At 34.6% G+C, this 21,395-nt stretch overlaps 1 protein-coding gene across 4 annotated transcripts in view; it reads right to left on the bottom strand.

Moving 5' to 3' along the window:
• Positions 1 to 21,395, bottom strand: part of WWP1 (WW domain containing E3 ubiquitin protein ligase 1) — a 113,193-nt gene that overhangs the window by 63,831 nt on the left and 27,967 nt on the right. For all 4 annotated transcript variants that reach the window (XM_081816208.1, XM_081816207.1, XM_081816210.1 and 1 more), the window contains 3 exons: positions 17,113 to 17,203; positions 9,114 to 9,252; positions 8,346 to 8,470 (listed from right to left, as the gene is read on the bottom strand). In XM_081816208.1, the coding sequence (XP_081672334.1) occupies positions 8,346 to 8,470; positions 9,114 to 9,252; positions 17,113 to 17,182 (334 nt within the window). In that variant the 5' untranslated portion in view covers positions 17,183 to 17,203. The remainder of the gene's footprint in view (positions 1 to 8,345; positions 8,471 to 9,113; positions 9,253 to 17,112; positions 17,204 to 21,395) is intronic.

Raw genomic sequence — 21,395 nt, 5'->3', positions numbered from 1 at the left:
AGAGGGACAATGTCCAAGTGCCAAGCCAACAGGCTAAACCAAAGACACCCAAGAGTTTTATCAATTATGAGTGTATTTTTAAATTCTACAAGGCTATCTAGAACTACATTAACTTTCTATTATTCTAATGAAAATTAAAAGCTAAGGATCAGAAAACCAGTGTTCTAGTCAAAACTTCTGTTCTTGAGCAAACCACTTACATTAAAAGTTACTTAATAAATAAAATGAGTCATTGGGATTACTGCCCATAGGGTTCTTTTACCTTGAAAGCACTATGATTCACAAGCTTTAACTTTAAAAATTAATTTACTTAACTTCTGTTATAGACTGAGTTATGCTCTGCCCCCACAAATTCGTATGTTTAAGTCCTAACCCCTGGTATCTCAGAAGCTGACTCTATTTAGAAATAGCATCTTTAAAAAGGTAATTAGGGCGCCTGGGTGGCTCAGTTGGTTAAGCGACTGCCTTCGGCTCAGGTCATGATCCTGGAGTCCTGGGATCGAGTCCCACATCGGGCTCCCTGCTCAGCGGGGAGTCTGCTTCTCCCTCTGACCCTCCCCCCCTCTCATGCTCTATCTCATTCTCTCTCTCAAATAAATAAATAAAATCTTAAAAAAAAAAAAAAAAGAAGGAAGACTAAAGCTGAACTTCCTTTTAAAAAAAAAAAAGGTAATTAAATTAAAATGAGGTGCCTCTCATCCAATAATGACTGGTGTCCTTTAAGAGGAGGAAATTCTGATACAGACACATGCACAGAGGGAAGACAATGTGAAGATAAAAGAAGATGGCCATCTGTAAGCCAAAAAGAGAGACGTCCTCAGAAGAAACCAACCCTGTTGACACCTCGATTTCAGCCTTCTAGCTGCCAGAATTGTGAGAAAGTACACTTCTGTTATTTAAGACACCCAGTCGTTGGTATTTGGGTATGGCAGCCCTGGCAAACTAATATACCTTTCAATTATTAAAAAAAAAAAAATAAATGATGGACTGCCTAGGGTGTATAGGATACTACTACTAGCATTTCTGAAGCTGTCAACTTCAGAAATGTATGAATGTTTACAAAATTTTATTTTTCCTCTGAGCATATTCTGCTCAATTAAATTATAAGAGATAACTTCAAGTTTATACAATTTATACAAGTTTCCTTTCAAGGAATATTGACATTCTGACCTTCCTACAAAATTATTTTGGCAGATAAATATCACAATCTTTGTAGGGAGGATAATTATAATCCTTATATGAAGGTTCAATACAGTCTAATATAACAAAATTGGAAACAATCTAGATAGCAATGACAGAAGCATGATTAAATAAATTACAGTATATGATAAAATATGAAATTACTAAACTAGCTTGAAAAGAATACCACTGAATGATACAAGGAAATGCACATAATATTAAGAGAGCTAAGCTGAATATAAAACTGAATAAAGGCCCAATTGTTAAATACACACAAACAAAATTCACCAAACTGTTAGTCATAATTATCTCTGGGTTGTGAGTTATGAGAAATAATTATGTGCACGAAAAAAGAGGTGCCACGCACAGCCAAACATAAGACCACTCCTTCAAGTTTAGGAAAGGCAGCTGTATTGCCTAATTCACAGAAACAAACAAAGTCAGCAAAATGAGGAGACAAAGGAATATGCTCTAAAAAAGAATGAGAATAAACGTCAGAAAAAAACTAAATGAAATGGAAACAACCGATCTACCCAATAACGAGTTCAAAATAATGGTCATAAAGATGTTCACTGGAGGGCGCCTGGGTGGCTCAGTTGGTTAAGTGACTGCCTTCAGCTCAGGTCATGATCCTGGAGTCCCGGGATCGAATCCCGCATCGGGCTCCCTGCTTGGCAGGGAGTCTGTTTCTCCCTCTGACCCTACCCCCTCTTGTGCTCTCTCTCTCAAAAAAAAGAAAAAAAAAATGTTCACTGGATTGGGGAGAAAAGTGGATGAACTTACTGAAAACTTCAACAAAGACATAGAAAATAATCTGGGTTGAAGAATACAAAAAACAAAAACACTACACTAGAGAGAATAAACAGATTAGATAATGCAGAAGAATGAATCAGTGATATGGAAGGAAGGGTAATAGCACCCACGCTAAAAAGCAAAAAGAAAAGAATTGTTTGAAAATGAGGATAAGTTATGGGATCTCTTGGACAACATCAAGCAAACAAACATTTACATTACAGGTCCCAGGAGAAGGGGAGAAAGGGACAGAAAACTCATTTGAGAAATAATAGCTGAAAACTTCCCTAACCTGGGGAAGGAAATAGACATCAAGGTTCAGGAAGCACAGAGAGTTCCAAAGAAGATGACCCAAGAGGGTCCGCACCACAACATAGTAATTAACATATCAAAGATAAACAAAAAAATTTAAAAGCAGAAAGAGAGAAGCAACTAGTAATGTATGCAAGAAAAGCCACAAGGTTATCAGATGATTTTTCAGAAGAAATTTTGCACACCAGAAGAGAGTGGCATGATATATTCAAAGTGCTGAAAGAAAAAAAACCCTACAAACAAGAATACTGTACCTGGCAAGGTTATTAACCAGAATAGAAGGGTTTCCCAGATAAAAGTTAAAGAGTTTAACACCACTGAACTGGCCTAAAAAGAAATGTTAAAGGGACTTCTTTAAATGGAAAAGACAAGACCATAATTACAAGTAAGAAAATTATGACAATATATATATAAAACATGGAGGCGAGGATTTAAAAAGTTCTTTTAGAATGTGTTTGAACATAAGTGACCATCAATTTAATATACAGACTGCTATATACTTAAGATCTTATATATGAACTTCACAGTAACCACAAACCCAAAAACTAATAGCTACACAAAAAACTGAGAGGAAGAAAGCCAAGCATAACCTAAAGAAAGTCATCAATCACAAAGAAAGAGAGCTAGAGAAGAAAGGAACAGAGAAAAACTACAAAAACAATCAGAAAACAATTAACAAAATGGCAATAAGAACATACCTATCAATAATTGCTTTAAATGTAAATGGCCTAAGTATTCCAATCAAAAGAAATAGAGTGACAGAATGGATTAAAAACAACTCATCTATATGCTGCTGAAGAGACTTACTTCAGACCTAAAGACATGTGCAGACTGAAAGTGAAAGGATGAAAAAAAATATTCCATGCAAATGGAAGTGAAAGAAAAAGCCAAGGTAGCAGTGCTTATTATCAGACAAAACAGACTTTAAAACAAAGTGTGTGAAAGAGGCAAAGAAGGACATTACACAATGATAAAGGGAACAATCCAACAAAAGTATATAACTACTATAAATACCTATGCACCCAAAACTGGAACAGCCAAATACATAAAGCAAATATTAACAAACATAAGGGAAAAACTGATAGTAATACAGTTATAGTAGGGAACTTTAATACCCCATTTGCATCAATGGGTCGATCATCCAGGCAGAAAACCAGTAAGAAAACAGTATTCGAAGGACACATTAGTCCATCAATTCTAAAGGACTGAACAGATATATACAGAATATTCTATCCAAAAGTAACATAATATACATTCTTTTCAAGTGTATATGGAACATTCTCCAGGACAGATCATGTTAGGCCACAAAACAAGCCTCAATAAATTTAATAAGACCGAAGCCATATCATGCACCTTTTTAACAATTGTACAAAACTAGAAATCAATTACAAAAACAAACAAACAAGAAAACAAACCTGAAACAAAACAAAAAACCGTGGAGGCTAAGCAACATGCTACTATACAACCACCCAATGGCTCAATGAAGAAATCAAATCAAAGAGGAAATCAAATAATACAGGGAGACAAATGAAAATGAAAACAGAACAGTCAGTCCCAAGTTCTGGGATACAACAAAAGCAGTTCTAGAAGGGAAATTTATAGCAATACAGGCCCCTCAAGAAGCAAGAAAAATCTCAAATAAACCATCTATCTTTATACTTAAAGGAGCTAGAAAAAGAGTAACAAACACCACAAAGTTAGCAGAAGAAAAAAAATAATAAAATTAGAGGAGAAATACATTAAAATAGAGACTAAAAGAACAAAACAAAAACAAAAAAGATCAATAAAACCAAGTGCTGGTTCTTTGAAAAGATAAAACAAAATTGCCAGCCTCATCGGGGGAAAAAAAGAGTAAAATCACAAATGGAAGAGAAGTAACAAACACCACCACAAAAATACATAGGATTATAAGGGACTACTAAAAAAATTATATGTCAACAAATTAGACAACCTAGAAGAAATGGTTAAATTCCTAGAAACACAATCTTCCAAAACTGAATCAGGAAGAAACAGGAAATCAGAACAAAGCAATTACTAGTAGCAAAATTGAATAGGTAATCAAAAAACTCCCAAAAACCAAAGTCAAGAACCAGATGGATTAACAGGTGAACTCTACCAAACATTTAAAGAAGAGTTAATACCTATTCTCCTCAAACTACTCCAAAAAACAGAAGAGGAGGGAAAACTTCCAAATTCATTCCACAAGGCTAGAATTACCCTCATACCAAAACCAAAGACACTATGAAAAAAGAAAATAACAGGCCAATATCCCTGATGAACACAGATGCAAAAATCCTCAACAAAATATTAGCAAACTGCATTCAAAAAAACATTAAAAGGATCATTCACCCCTATCAAGTGGGATTTATTCCAGGTATGTAGGGATGGTTCAATATTCACAAATCAATCAATGTGATACACCACATTAACAAAATGAAACATAAAAATCATATGATCATCTCAATAGATGTAGAAAAAGCATATGACAAAATTCAACATACATTAATAAAAACTAAACAAAGTGGGTTTAGAGGGAACGTACCTCAATATAATAAATGCCATATATGAAAAATCCACCTGACATCATACTCAATGGTGAAAAACTGAGAGCTTTTCCAGTAAGATCAGGAACAAGACAAGGATGTCCACTCTTGCCACTTCTATTCAATATAGTATTTAAAAACCTTGCTACAGCAATCAGACAAGGAAAAAAAGGAAAAGAAAGAAAAGGTATCCAAAATGGTAAGAAAGAAGCTAAATTGTCACTATGTGCAGATGACATGATACTACACACAGAAAACCCTAAAGACTCCACCAAAAAACTATCAGAACTAGTAAATGAATGCAGTAAAGTTGTAGGATATAAAACTATTATACAGAAATCCGTTGCACTTCTATGCACTAATAATGAAGTAGCAGAGACATTAGGAAAACAATTCCATTTACAATTGCACCAAAATAATAAAATATCTAGGAATAAACTTAACCAAGGAGGTAAAAAGACTGATACTGTGAAAACTATAAAACACTGATGAAAGAATTGAAGATGACACAAATGGAAAGATATACCATGCTCATGGATTGGAAGAATTAATATTGTTAAAATATCCATACTCCCCAAAGCAATCTACAGATTTAATGCAATCTCTATCAAAATATCAATACTATTTTCACAGAACTAAAACAAATATCCCTAAAATTTGTATGGAACCACAAAAGACCCCAAACAGCCAAAGCAATCTTGAAAAAGAAGAACAAAGCAGAGGTACCATACTCACAGACTTCAAGATATACTACAAATCTATAATCAAAACAGTATGGTTCTGGCACAAAAACAGACACACAGATCAATGGAACAGAACAGAGAGCCCAGAAATAAACCCATTCTTATATGGTCAATTAATTAATCTATGACCAAGGAGGCAAGAATGTACAGGGGAAAAGACAGTCTCTTCAATAAATGGTGCTGGAAAAACTGGACTACTATATGCATAAGAATGAAACTGAACTACTTTCTTACACCACACACAAAAATAAACTCAAAATGAATTAAAGACCTAAATGTGAGACCTGAGACCATAAAACTCCCAGAAGAAAACATAGGCAATAATTGCTTTGACACTGGCCTTAGCAATATTTTTCTAGGCAAAGGAAACAAAAGCAAAAGTAAACTATTGGGATTACCACCAAAATAAAAAGCTTTTGCATAGCAAAGAAACAGTCAACAAAACAATCTACCAAATGGGAGAAGATATTTGCAAATGATATATCCAATGAGGGATTGATCTACAATACACATTAACTTATACAACTCAACACCTAAAAAACCCAAATAATCTGATTTAAAATGGGCAGAGGACCTAAATAGGCATTTTTCCAAAGAAAATGTACAGATAGCCAATTGACATATGTAAAGATGCTCAATATCACTAGTCATCAGGGAAATAAAAGCGAAACCGCAATGAGATATCACCTCAGCCCTGTCAAATGGCTTCAAAAACAACAAGAAATAACAAGTGTTGCAAGGATGTGGAGAAAGAGGAACCCTTGTGTACTGCTGTGGGAATATAAACTGATGCAGCCGCTGTGGAAAACAGTATGGAGGTTCCTCAAAAAATTAAAAATAGAATTACCATATGATCCAATAATTCTACTATTGGGCATTTAGCCAAAGAAAACAAAAACATTAACTCAAAAAGATACATGCACCCTTATGTTTACTGAAGTATTATTTGCAACAGCCAAGATACGGAAACAACCCATGTCCATCAACAAATGAATGGATAAAGAAAATGTATATAAACAACAGAATATTACTCAGCTTAAAAAAGAATGAGATCTTGCCATCTGTGACAACATGGATAGACCTACAGGTTAGTATGCTAAGTGAAACAAGTCAAAGAAAGAAACACCGTATGATTTCACTTACACAAAACAAATAAAAAAAGGAGAAACAGACCCATAAATACAGAGAACAAACTGATGGTTGCCAGAGGGGAAGGGATGGGGATGGGCAAAAATGAGTGAAGGAGAGTGGGAGGCACAGGCTCCCAGTTATGGAATGAATAAGGCAAGGCAAAAAGGTACAGCACGGGGAATAATAGCCAGTGGTATTATAATAGCATTGCATGGTGATTGATGGTAACACACTTGTGGTGAGTACAGCATGGTGTATAGACTTGTTATATCACTATATGTACACCTAAAATTAATGTAATATTTTGTGTCAACTATACTTCTATAAAAAAAGGGGTCTCATGCAAATGCTTAATCCAGTGCAGAAATAGCATATAAACTGGCTAAACCAAACATTTAATTCTGAAATAACAGAAGTTAACTGAGGTATTATGTATTTACACCAATAATGCTATATAGCCAAGAAAAAGTAGAAATACAGCCACCATCAGACCAGGAGAGGTATTATACGCTTATAAGACCTCATATCTATAACCAAGATGAATTACATGAACAAAGCCATGGCATAGCAGAGAATTAAACTTTCACTGCTTCAAAAGAATGTATTTTTAAAAAATCTGTGTACATAAAAATTAGTATGGCTTTCACATTTTCTTGACCCATAACTCCATATGTACAAAAAAACATCAAAAACAGATTTTTAAGTTGTAAGTGGACTTTGTTAAAAACAGAAAAAAAATTTTAAAAAATCAACTTACTATTTAAAACATTAGCATTTTAACCTTAACTCAGCATATCTTTTAGGAATGAGAAAATTTCTAAGGAAATAAGATAAACACAGGCACTGGCTTGAGTGAAACTGCCTAAATGTCAAATAATATGAGATTAGTTGAATCATAAGCTAGAACTCTGGCTTTTAATCTCTGGATCACATAATATTTTGAAAATTTGCTAAAAACAATGAACTCTCACCCCAGAATTATAAAAATAGGTATACCCCCGATTTTTGCATACAATGACAGGAGATTTACAAATAACTGAAGCTTAAACCATCTTATCCAGGCTAGAAAAATGTAATATCATGGAAACATATTCATATTAATTGTTAAATGAAAAAAAGCAAGGGATAAACCAGTAGATACAAAGAAAAAAATATGTTTATATCTATGAACAGGAAAGAGACAAGAGACCAAGTTATTAGGAGTTGTTATCCTGGGATAGCAGAATTACAAATTATTTTCCTCTGTAATTTTGTATATTCTCTATATTTTCTTAATGAACTAGTTATATAATTAGAAAATTTAAGAGTTAGAATTTATTTTATACAAATTATCAACCAAATTAGAGTAGGCTCCAATTATCTTTTCAAGTTTTAAAGTATATAATAAGTAAATAATAAATCACTGATGATCACTGATAACAGAGTACTCATGGGTGACTGAGATCATTTTGTAAATCTGTTAGATGGAGAAAGGCCAGAGTATGTATTTCCTATTTCATACAGTACCACAAACTTAAAAGCAATCACAGGCAATAACTAAAGTTCTCTTTTGTAAATACAAAACTATTTTTGCTTTTGGACGTCAGGACACTTTGAAAAGTATCTAAAATAAATTTTTAAAGAAACAAAGATTAGAACAACTTACATTTTCTATTGTGTATTAACAGAGCTTGTTTCAGATCTATTGTTGCTCTTCCTAATAAAGCATCAGCTTTTAAAGTATAATGACTCCAAACTCGAAATTCCAATGTAGTCTGTGGGGTCACATTTCTGTAAGGGTAAAATTATAACAAAAATACAGGAGTATACATTTACTTCAATAATTTTTAAAAAGCCATGAATTCAGTTTTGAGAAAAAATATTGTGTTGAACAGTAAATTATCTGAATTATAAATAAAAACAATTACTTCCCTTTAAGTACATAGGACTTTAGTAACTAGATAAGAATTCTTGTAATTACCAAACCAAAACACCAGCAATAGATAAAGAGCCTTGTTGAGATTTCACAGTAACACTAGTTCTATTTGAACAAACTCCTAAATATTTAAGAGAACTGTTGGTGTTATTTATAATAATTTTACTGTACACAAATTTATAACATTATGTTTCAGAAAGGACAAAATTAACAGTGATTTTCTGCCTTATTTATTTTTACAAGACAATAACAGAAAATACAGCTGTATGGAATAATTCAGTTAATAAAGCAAAAAGCAAGAATTACTATGCTTCCTCTCTAAAGAAAACAAATTAACCAAAAATCTTTTCATACTTAAAACTGTCTATTCACATTGCAAAATAACACTACTTACTTTGAAATTATCCTACAACTACAACAACAGAACCACCACAAAAGCATTCTAAGAAGCATACGCCTCCTTTTGGAAATTTTGCATTTTCTATACAAGGTACTTACACCGTTAGCTGTTCATCCCATTTTGGATTAGAAGAACTACTGGATTTTGCTGTTTTCTTAATTTCTCCATCTACAACTACTTCTGTATATATTGCTGTTCCAAACCAGTTCTTTTTTCTTTTTAGTTTGGCACTAGAAACTAACAGAAACATGATAATCACTAGTGAATATATACAGACAAAAAGTAGTACTTTGAGCAATAAATCAATAAAAATGGAACTGTGGGGGAGCCTGGGTGGCTCAGTCAACTGAGCGTCTGCTTTCGGCTCAGGTCATGATCCTGGAGTCCCAGGATCGAGCCCCAAGTTGGGTTCCCTGCTCAGCGGGTAGTTTGCTTCTCCCTCTCTTGCTCTCTCTCTCTCTCTCAAATAAATAAATAAAATCTTTTAAAAAAAATGGAACTGTGCTTCTTAGGCAACTCAAACTCTTCACTAGCGAATGAAGAAACAATACAAAAGAACTACTGATAATGCCTGAGAACCACTTGAATTTTTAAGTTTTACTGAAATATAATTCATATACCACGCAATTCACCCATTTAATCTGTACAGTTCAATGGTTTTAATATACTCACAGTTGTACAACCATCACCACAAGCAACTTTATTTATTTACTTATTTATTTTTAAAGATTTTTAATTTATTTGTTGGCGAGAAAGAGACCACACAAGCAGGGGGAGTGGCAGGCAGAGGGGGAAGCAGACTCCCCACTGAGCAAGGAGCCCGATGCGGGACTTGATCCCAGGACTGAGCCACCCAGGCATCCCTCACCACAAGAAACTTTAAAAACATATTCATCACCCCAAAAAGAAACCCCACACAGTCACCATATTTCCTCTTAGTTGCTCCCCCCCTCAGTCCTAGGCAACTACCAATTACTCTCTGTCTCTATAGATCTGCCTATTCTAGACGTTTCATAGAAATGGATTCACACAACATATGGTCTTTTGTGACTGGCTTCTTTCACTCAGCATGCTTTCAAGGTTCATCCATGTTGTAGCATGTATCAGTACTTCATTCCTTTTACTGACAAATAATATTTCCACTGGTATGGGTATACTTTTTATTTATTGATTCATCAGTTGATAGAGATCTGGGTTGTTTCTACTTTTTGTCTATTGTGCATAATACTGCTCAACATCTGTGCACAAGTTTTTGTGTGGACATATGTTTTCACTTCTCTTGGCATACACCGAGGAGTGTGGAACTGTTGGGTCATATGGTAACTCAGTTGAATAATGCGACTGTTTTCCAAAATGGCAGTACCATTTTACACTCCCACCAGCAGGGTAATAAGGGTTCCAATTTCTTCACATCCTTGCCAACCATTTGAATTTAATACTGAATTGCATCAAATGTCAAAAGAAAGCTAAGTATTTTCAGATTCAACATACCTATGAACCTCTCTGCCAGGTAGTGTTTCATACTTGCCTACTGAAAATTATATAAACTTTAATTTAAAAAAAAAAATGCTTTACCAGGAAAGTTGGTTTCCAAAAAAAGGGAAGTATGTGCTTTTTCAAATAAAAACATTAATTTCAAAATGTCATTGGAGAAGTTAATCATAATCCTTCACAAAGTGAATTTTATATCAGATTTACCTGATTTGGAGGAAGACCTGTTTAATTTAGGCTAAACAATTAATTTTAAATAATTTTTGCAACTACCGGGCGCCTGGGTGGCTCAGTTGGTTAAGCGACTGCCTTCGGCTCAGGTCATGATCCTGGAGTCCCGGGATCGAGTCCCGCGTCGGGCTCCCTGCTCGGCAGGGAGTCTGCCTCTCTCTCTGACCCTCCCCCCTCTCATGCTCTCTGTCTCATTCTCTCTCTCAAATAATAAAATCTTTAAAAAAAAAAAAATAAAATACAACACCAAAGGGACAATCCATGAAAGAAATAACTGATAAACTGTACTTCATTAACGGTAAAAATTCCTGCTCTGCAAAAGACAATGTCAAGAGAATACGAAGACGTACCACAGACTGGGAGAAAATATATGCAAAAGACACATTTGATAAAGAACCATTATCCAAAATATACAGAGAACTCTTAAAACTCATCAGTAAGAAAACCACCTGATTTTTTTAAAGATTTTATTTTTTTGAGAGAGAGAATGAGAGAGAGAGACAGCGAGCATGTGCAGGGGGAGGGAGAGGGAGAGGCAGACTCCCCACTGATCAGGGAGCCCAACACGGGGCTTGATCCTATAACCCTTGGATCATGACCTGAGCCGAAGGCAGACGCTTAACCGGCTGAACCACCCAGGCGCCCTAAAAACAACCTGATTTTTTTTTTTTTTTTTTTTTTATTTGACAGAGAGATAGACAGAAGAGCACAAGTAGAGGGAATGGCAGAGGGAGAGGGAGAAGCAGGCTCTGCACTGAGTAGGGAGCCTGATGTGGGACTCGATCCCAGGACCCCGGGATCATGACCTGAGCCAAAGGCAGATGCTCAACCATCTGAGCCACCCAGGCGCCCAAAAACAACCTGATTTTTAAAAAATGGGCCAAAGACCTTAACAGACACCTCACCAAAAAAATACATGGACAGCAAATAAGCATATGAAAAGCTGTTCAACATCATATATTATCAGAAAAAAAACCAAATTAGAACAACCACAAGATACCACTACACACCTATTAGAATGGCCAAAATCTGGAACGCTAGCAATACTAAATGCTGGGGAGGATGTGGAGGAACAGTAGCTCTCACTCTTTGGTGGTGGGAATGCAAAATGGCCACTTTGAGAGACAGTTTACCAGTTTCTTACAATATGATCCAGGAATTGTACTCCTTGGTATTTACCCAAAGGAGCTGAAAACTTATGTCTACACAAAAAAACTGCACATCGATATTTATAGCAGCTTTATTTATAACTGCCAAAACTTGAAAGTAACCAAGATGTCCTTTCAGCAGGTGAAATGAATAAACAAACTGTGGTGCACCCAGACAATGAAATATCATGCAGCACTAAAAAGAAGTAAGCTAACAAGCCATGGAAAAACCTAGAGAAAACTTAAGTGCATATTACTAAATGAAAAACCAGGTTCATCAACTGTAATGAAGGCACCACTCTGGTGAATGATGTTAATAATGGGGGAGGCTGCACACGTGTGGGGGCAGGTGTATATGGGAAACCTCTGGACCTTCCTCTCAATTTTGCTGAATCTAAAACTACTCTAAAAAAATAAAATCTTAAAAAAAAAAAAAGAACTGGGTTTGACATATCTGGGTTCATAGTTTAACTCTTTCTGACCCTTAATTTTCTCATTTGAAATATAGGAGAACAATAGTATCTGATTCTTAGGATCAGTGAGTGAAGGCACAGAAAGTACTGTTATCATCAATGAATGCCTGGCACTCACCAATGGTAACTATTACTCCATTATTATTAATTACTATATAGTATTAACTCTTCTGAGTTAATTGCAGATACATTCAAAATATATCCACTGAATACCTTTTATTGGCAAAGTCTTCAATAATACTAGGTGTTGGCAAGGTAAGGAAAGTGATTTTTAAAAGATACAATTTTTAATTTCACAAAAATGCATACTATGCTGGCAAAAAATGTATATATAAATAACTAAAATGCTACAATTTTAAGTAAATAAAAGATAACCCTATTAACTCAAATAAGAATTCTAAATAGTGAAATAAATGGGATAAACTTCATTTTCCCACTTAATAAGTTGCCTTTGGTGTTATACCCAAAATGTCCTCTACTGTAAGATTATATAAATACCAAAAATCTATCAGAAAAAGAGAGTCCTGTATGTGTATATGTATATGTAAAGAGAAAGAATTTAAGAATCCCACTCACAGTAACACCTCCCCTCAAAAAATCTAGTAATAAACTTAATAAATGTATAGGATCTACATGAAGATAACTATAAAACTTCACTGATGGACATAAAAGAGTTGAAGGGAATGACATAATATATTCCTGGATTTGGAAGTTGTACACTGAAAGATTTCAATTATCTCTAATTTAACACATTATTTTTAAATGATCTAAATAAAAACACTAACATTGGTTTTGAGGGAGTTGGGGGGGGGGGGCACACCAGCAGAGGAAAAGGGAAGGAGACTCTAAAATTCAAATGAAAGATAAAGAAAATTCAAGCATAGTGAAGATATATTTTAAAATACCAACTAATGAGATATTTTTCCCAATATATTTTTTAAAGTACTATACAATGGAAATAAAGTACTATAAAATGAAAGTATTAAAATAGTCTATGACATAAGGACATAAGTGAAGAGAACAGAATAAGATGTTTGTATATCACAATGGTGGCATTTCACATCAATGGGAAAAGACAGATTATTCCATAAATGTTGAAGCACTTGAAAAGAATAAAGTTAAATTCATAATTCACAAGACTCATACAAAAATATGATGATACATAGGATCACAATTTAATTTAAAAAATTACAGTAAGGTACTAGAGGACACAACAGCTACAAAATGTGAATATGCCAGCCCATTAGTTTTTCAATCTCGAGTCTGTTTTTATGTCTTGCACTTTGTTTCTGACCCTTTCCTGCAGAAAGCCTGAAATCTCAACTACTGTAGATGGTACTCTTCTGTGGGCTATTATGTTTATGTGCATGCTTCACTCCAGTTTAACACCATATTACAGTAGGTAGCTTTCTCTTAGATTTTTTTCCATTACAGTTTTCCTGCTTTGCATGATCAATGTTCATATTCTTATTATTGCCAGTCAGGTATGGGTTACGAACAGAAATAGGAATAAAACTAATTCAGCTAATAGAGTATCTCAGTTTACAGACCATAACCTGCCAGACTGCAATAGCAGAAGAGCCTTAGTCATGGTACTGATTATTTTAAAAGTAAAAGAAATATCAATACAAAGAAAGAAAGAAAGAAAGAGAAGGAAAGGAAGGAAGGAAGGAAGGAAAGAAAGAAAAGAAAAGAAAAAGCAAGAAAGCAAGCAAGAAAGAAAATACAGAGGTCACTGTTCTCTAATTAAAGGAGCAACAACTTGGGAGTCCAAAAATCTTGGTTGCTTTCCTATTACTAACAGAAGGCACTTACTCTGATTCTCAGTCTTAACTGGTAAAATAGTAAATATTTATTCCAAAAGGTATTGTTAATTCAGTAAGATTGTGGATTTTAAGGTGCTCTGTATTTAAAAAAAATTCGATCAACAAAATGAAAAAAAGGTAAAGACAAGGAGAAGAGAAGAAGGGAGAAAAGCAAGGCACTAAAATCTGGTACCATCTAGCACAGGTCCAAGTTCAGTTTCCCAAGAGCATCACTGTATTTCAAAGGAGAACAGTAATTAACACTCAAAATGATAAATACCATAGTGGCACTACCTTGGCTACTTGCCCTTCTCTGGTCCACATCTATTTTCCAATTGGTTCTCTGGACTTCTGGGGATTCTGTGAGCTACCTGCTAGCTGTTCAATAAGTTTCTTTTTGGCTCAAATCAGTCAGATCAGGTTTTTGTTATTTCAACTAAGAACATACACAAAGGCCAAGACCAGGAAGAAAGTTACAAATCAGATACGGTGGCCACACGTCCTACACAAATAACACTGTCACCACAAATGTGGCTCTAAGCCTCTCATATCGAGCAAAAGAAGAAACATTAGGAATTATGTAAGCGGTTCTTAAGTGGAGTACACATCAGAATCATCCAGGGTATTGCTTCAAAACATACATCTCCATGGTTCACAGAAGACGAAATACAATATCCCTTAAACCTGGCTCAACCTCACTCATCATAATGAGAGAAAAGATATTTACAATGACACTATCTTAGATACCACTTCTTACCTAACTGTCAACAATCCAAAGCTTGATAACATATTTTGATGAGGCTATGGGGAAACAGGTGCTCTCTTAGAAAGCTGGGAACAGAAAATGGTACAGACCCTATAGAGAGGAATATGGCAATAACTGGCAATATTACATGTGTTTACTCCCCAACTCAGCAATCTCATTCTAGGATCCTATCCTAACAAAATATGAGCAAAAATAAGAAATGACATTTGCATAAAGCTATTTATTGTAGCACTATTTGTAATAGCAAAAGAGTAGAACCATGATGTCCATCAATAGGAGACTAGTTGAATTAGCTCTGGTATATCTATTCAACAGAGTATTTCCTGTGCAGCAACAAAAAGGTATATACCCTATTATGGAGCAAACTTTAGGATATTACTACTGTTAAATGAAGAAAAATCAAGTGCAGAAAAGTACCTAAGAAGTGGCAGGCTGGGAGGAGATATATGAATACATATACTGTACATATCTGCTTATATTTTCAAAAAGCAATGGAAAAATAAACCAAAACTAATAAAAATGTTTACGTACATTTTTAGATAATGGAGAGAGGTGGAAGGGATGGCATGGAGTAACCAGACCTCTTCAAATGTACTCTAATTTAACAGTTTTAACTCCAGAGTCATATAAATGCTTTCTTTACATGTAATAAACAAAACTAAATAAAAATAAATGAAAGCAATAAACCTAACTGATTATCCAGTTGGTGGTAAAACCAAATGGAAAACTGCTTTAAGTTACTTTCAAATGTGGTATTCTGACTATACATCCTAAGAGGGGCAGGGGGGAATTCACAAAGAAATCTTAAACTGCAATGAGTGGGCCTGTTGTTTTTAGTAATTTTAATGTTGCCTGTGTGTGTGTGTGTGTGTGTGTGTGTGTGTTAGGATAACACAGATATAATTATGTTACTGTCATTTGGAATTAAGATTTTTGGGCTAAGAGAAAAGAGATAGAAATATAAAGTCAAATAAAGTAAAAATAACTTTTTTCTCCTTTCAGTGGAACATGGTACTTAGAGACCACAGCTATTTTGAATTTGAAATATCAGCATGAACTCAGGATTTGTTTTTTGCTTTCTAAGACAATAAACATTTCCTAGCTCTGGTCACTGAAAACTCCTAGAAACAACTCATCTCATAGCAATAAGTACCAAAGGAATTACAGTATCTCTTCTTACTCTGGCTTCAATCCCACCCCTCCTGAGACAAATATAATTTCTAATATTCTAATCACAGAGCCGCATACATACCCCTCCTTTTTTTACATCCACATGGTTGTATACTATGCATACTACTCTACACCTTTCACTTAACAATATTATCTTAGAACCTGGCTCCTTTGGATACATATATTTATTTCATTGTCTAACTAGGATTCCGTTGCCAGCCTTTTGCTATTACAAACTCTTTCCCTTCCTCCCTCTACCCCTCCAATATATATTTTACCTCCAGGTGTTTTTTTATCTTACAGATATTTATATTGTTTATATATAATGAATTATCTGAAGTCTTCTAACCAAGACTCTCCCATCTTCTGCAAATGTTCCTTCTCCCTCTAATGCTTTCTGCTGCCAATCTAATCTGAGATGAATTCTGACTCCTCCTGCAAGAATTAAAAGTGTTACGCTCTGTAGGTTCTTGTCTTACCCTGTTCTCCTGTGTCTGCAGGCCATCTCAGATCCCAAGCAGATTAAAGACACTTTCCTCTAAGTTTTCACTGCATCCAGTTAATAGTCACTCTGCATGGTAATTCTCCATATAAAACAAACCTGTCTCAACACTATACAGTAAATTCCTAAAAAACTGAGGTCTTGTGTTTTCATTCATGTAATTCCACTTAAATATTTGCCAATGATTGGATGGGTGAATAGATGAAAAAGGCCTTCAGCATCCTTCTCCATCCTAATAACCATTTAAGGACCAGTTCAAAGTTGCTTATTCTAATACCCAAATTCTCCCACCACCAAAGAAGACATATCTTCTCTGCATCCAGCTCAGGTTCAATAAATATTTACTGAATAAAAAATACTTTCAGAAAGTTTCTACCTTTAAGGCCTGTTGCAACAAATACATCACAGTATGAATCTAAAAGAAAAGACACTTGCGGAATAAATTTGCTGAATTAGGTATTAAAGTTTCATCAGGGAATCACTATTTTAAGTTATTATGAAAATAACTTACCAGTTACCTGTAACTGTAACCTTCCATTGTCGTTATTACTAGTATCAGATCGTGGTGAAGCAGTGGCCATGTCCCAATATTCAGCTTATACCTATTAAAAAGTTAATTTATTCATGTGTTAGACAAGAGTGTAACTTTCAATATGATTCAAACTGTTTGAATCAATTAAGAAACCAAATCTAATACAATATTTTCAACTCATCAAATGACATATTCACAGCTGTCCTCCATTTAAAATTAAAACAGTACTATAAGCATTACAGAAAATATGGCCAATAAACCATATCTGGGTCAATGTGAACAAAATAAATGATGATACTAAGACTCCAGCATTACGTGTTGATTGACTGACTGATTTTTACTATGCTCAGTTAGCCACCATATAGTACATCATTAGTTTTTGATGTAGTGTTCAATGATTCATTAGTTGCATATAACACCCAGTGCTCATCACCACATGTGCCCTCAATACCCATCACTCGGCTACCCCATCCCCCACCCCCCTCTACTTGTTGATTTATAAATAAACATACAATTTTTATATGTTAGATTATATACTTTATTTATTTACTTGATAGCTTATCTAAACTACCTAAGTAAATTGCCCCTTCATCTTTTAATACTTCAGTGTGTATCTCCTAATAAAAATACTCTCTTAAATACAATAGGACGATGATCAAATTCAGGAATTTAACTAGTACACTACTATTCTCTATTATACAGCCCACATCTGTAATTTCATCAACTGTTCCAAACAAGGCATTTTATCATAACTTTTTCACCATAGTACTTAGTTCAGATTTATATTCTGCATTAGTTGTCGTGTCCCTGGTAAATTTTACATGTTTCTTTTTATAATTTTCTTCATGTTCTGCTTCATTCCTCCACTTCAAATTTTACTTTTTAAATAAAATACAAAGCTGAGCTACTTTGGCTTTCTTCTGCATGACAAATATTTTAAAGCTAAAACTTCTATCCACCCTTAACCTACTGAAGGATGAAGTGGAACATTCTGGTCAAGATTGAGAAATACTAATGAATATAACGTTTATCTTGTTTCTTCCTGTTGGTAGTATTTTCTATGCTCCATTTAGATCCTTCCTCCAAATTCAGGAATCTAATCCTCTAAAATCATTACACTCTCTTATTTATAGTTGCATATATTATGTGCCTGTATATATGCATATATGTGTATGAAAAGATAAGATAAACAGTTGCGTACTATTTGGTTAACTATTCTAGTTAATATATATTCACAGATTGTGAGATCTCATTCAGGCCAATGCTGTCATTCTGCAGATGAGAAAACCGGCTCAAGGATTACATCGCCTGCAGGTACATCTGCTGTCATGTGCATATGAGAAAACCAATGGGAATAGAAAGCTTTAGATAATCAATGAACAATGAAGAAAATCAACAGAAATTGAAGGTTTTCAATATATATATCAGTATATACTAAATATTTTGAAAGGTCCTCCTGCTTCAGTGTAAAAGATCCTGGATAAATTAAAACCAGGGTAGTTTTCAAACACTGCTATGTTCTCAAGAAGTATAAGAAATTATCAAGCTTACACCCACCCCATATAATAGTAGCAAAAAGAATTTTTTTTAACTGAGTTGAAATAGAAGAGGATAGTGAGTAGTAGTAAGCAAAAAAAAAAAAAAAATTTTTTTTTTTTAATTAGAGTATTGCCCTGGATGTGCATGCTGATAGTAGCACTGGGATCAAGAGATAAAGCATTGGGCCTGCTGCAAGGTAAGGTAGGTGAGACTCCCACAAGAAGCGAAAGCCCAAATCAGCTGTAACCTGTAACAAAGAAGCAGCATATATATACACTCACAGGAAAGTACCCCAATTTAAGCCACTGGGATTACCCAAAATAAAGAGCAACGAATTATGAGCCTACAGTTTAAAAAAAAAAAAAATCAAACTTATAAGAAAACAAGCCACCACAACTGAGCAGAAACAAAAAATAGTTTCTGACCCTACATGGATTTTACATATTATGATTATTAAGTATAAACTTTTAAAAATTTAGTTTTAGCAATAAAAGATAAAACATGGTCAAGCAAAAAGAAAAATGGCATTGCCTACTTGAAAAAGAGAATTTAACTTTTTTTTTTTTAAAGATTTTATCTATTTATTTGAGAGAGAGAGAGAGCATGAGCAGGGGGGAGGGGTAGAGAGAGAAGCAGACTCCCCCCCGCCCCCCCATTCAGGAAGCCTGATGTGGGATTAGATTCCAGGACCCTGGGATCATGACCTGAGCTGAAGGCAGACACTTAACTGACTGAGCCACCCAGACGCCCCTGTTTTAACTCTTTATTTTAGAATACTTTCAGATTTACAGAAAAGTTGTGAAGATAACAGAGTTCTCACATTATACTGGTTTATAGTACCTTCCCCCACTATTAACATCTCACATTAGTATGCCACATTTGTCATAATTAATGAGCCAATATCAGTGTATTATTAACTAAATTCCAGTTTTTTCAGATTAGATAGAACTTAAGAGAGAATCAGTAAATTTGAATATAAATCTGAAAAAGTCATTTATAAGTAGTACTGAAATAGATGGAAAAAAGCAAAGAGAGGCTAAAAGACATGAAGCTAATTGGATATATATTTCTACTCATATCCCTGGAAATGAAAAAAGAAGAGGTCATACTAGGAGGCAAAATGACTTAATTTTCTAGAAAGAATGAAAGACATTTATCCACAATTCTAAGAAATACAGCATATATATATATACACACACACACACATATATACACATATGTACACCTATATATATACACACACATATATACATATATATACATATACACACATATATATAAAAGAGGTGGGATAAACAAAGACATTCACAGGTGGCCACAGAGCAGTGAAGCTGCAAGACACCAAAAAAGGACCGTGATAAAAAGCAGCCAGAGAGAAGAGACTGGACACAAAACAAGAGACTAATGTGATAGCAGAATTCTCAACAGCAACAATGAAGGCATAGAAGGTACAGAACACACTTATCTATGAAGAACTGAGACAAAAATTATCCAACCATCAAAATCTCTTTGGGGAATATGGAAGGCATTAGGACATTGCCAGAAAAACCAACAGAGAGTTTATCAGCAGTAGACCTTTACTTTAAGAGAATCTAAAGAACATGTTTCATAAAAGAGTAAAATTACCACAGAAGGATACTCTAAGACACAAGAAGGGAAAGATAAGTGAAGAAACTGGTAAGCATACAAATAAATCTAAATAAATAGTGTCTGAATAAAATAGCAACATCTTATTATGGTATTTAAACAAAACCAGTATAGGGCGCCTGGGTGGCTCAGTTGGTTAAGCGACTACCTTCAGCTCAGGTCATGATCCCAGGGTCCTGGGATCGAGTCCCGCATCGGGCTCCCTGCTCTGCAGGGAGCCTGCTTCTCCCTCTCCCACTACCCCTGCTTGTGTTCCCTCTCTCGCTGTGTCTCTCTCTGTCAAATAAATAAATAAAATCTTAAAAAATAAAAAAATAAAAATAAAAATAAACAAAACCAGTATAAACCATTAATATATGGAACAAAGGAAGAGAAGCATATCGGGGAGGGGCAGGGCAGGGGAGAAAAGGATAGGAGTTAATTGTGTAAATCCTTGCATTGTTCAGCAGAGGGATTATAATCTAGTTTAGTTTTAGAAATTCTGCATTCCCAGCAGAATTTCAAGGGTAATCATAAAATAATAGAGTATAACTTCCAAGCTAGTAGAGTAGAAAAGAATTTTAAAACACCAACAACTCAATCAATCCAAAAAGTCTGGACAGAAAAAAAAGCATAAATAACCAAAACTATCAGAAAGCACAAAGTAAGAGAGTCCAAACATAGAAATAATCACAACCAAATACATATGGATAAATTCAAAAGATAAGAGATACCTACTAAGTAAAGACACTGATAGAATGAAAGCAAAATACAGATGATATGATACTTTATGTGGAAAACCCAAAAGACTCCACCCCAAAACTGCTAGAACTCATACAGGAATTCAGTAAAGTGGCAGGATATAAAATCAATGCACAGAAGTCAGTGGCATTCCTATACACCAACAACAAGATAGAAGAAAGAGAAATTAAGAAGTTGATCCCATTTACAATTGCACCCAAAACCATAAGATACCTAGGAATAAATCTACCCAAAGAGGCAAAGGATCTGTACTCAGAAAACTATAAAATACTCATGAAAGAAATTGAGGAAGACACAAAGAAATGGAAAAACGTTCCAAGCTCATGGATTGGAAG

Source organism: Leptonychotes weddellii, chromosome 4 (assembly GCF_054177405.1).
Source record: "Leptonychotes weddellii isolate Sample4059 chromosome 4, ASM5417740v2, whole genome shotgun sequence".
Taxonomy (NCBI): domain Eukaryota; kingdom Metazoa; phylum Chordata; class Mammalia; order Carnivora; family Phocidae; genus Leptonychotes; species Leptonychotes weddellii.
The sequence above is the reverse complement of the archived record's forward strand: the minus strand, read 5'-3'. Positions and strand labels throughout refer to the sequence as shown.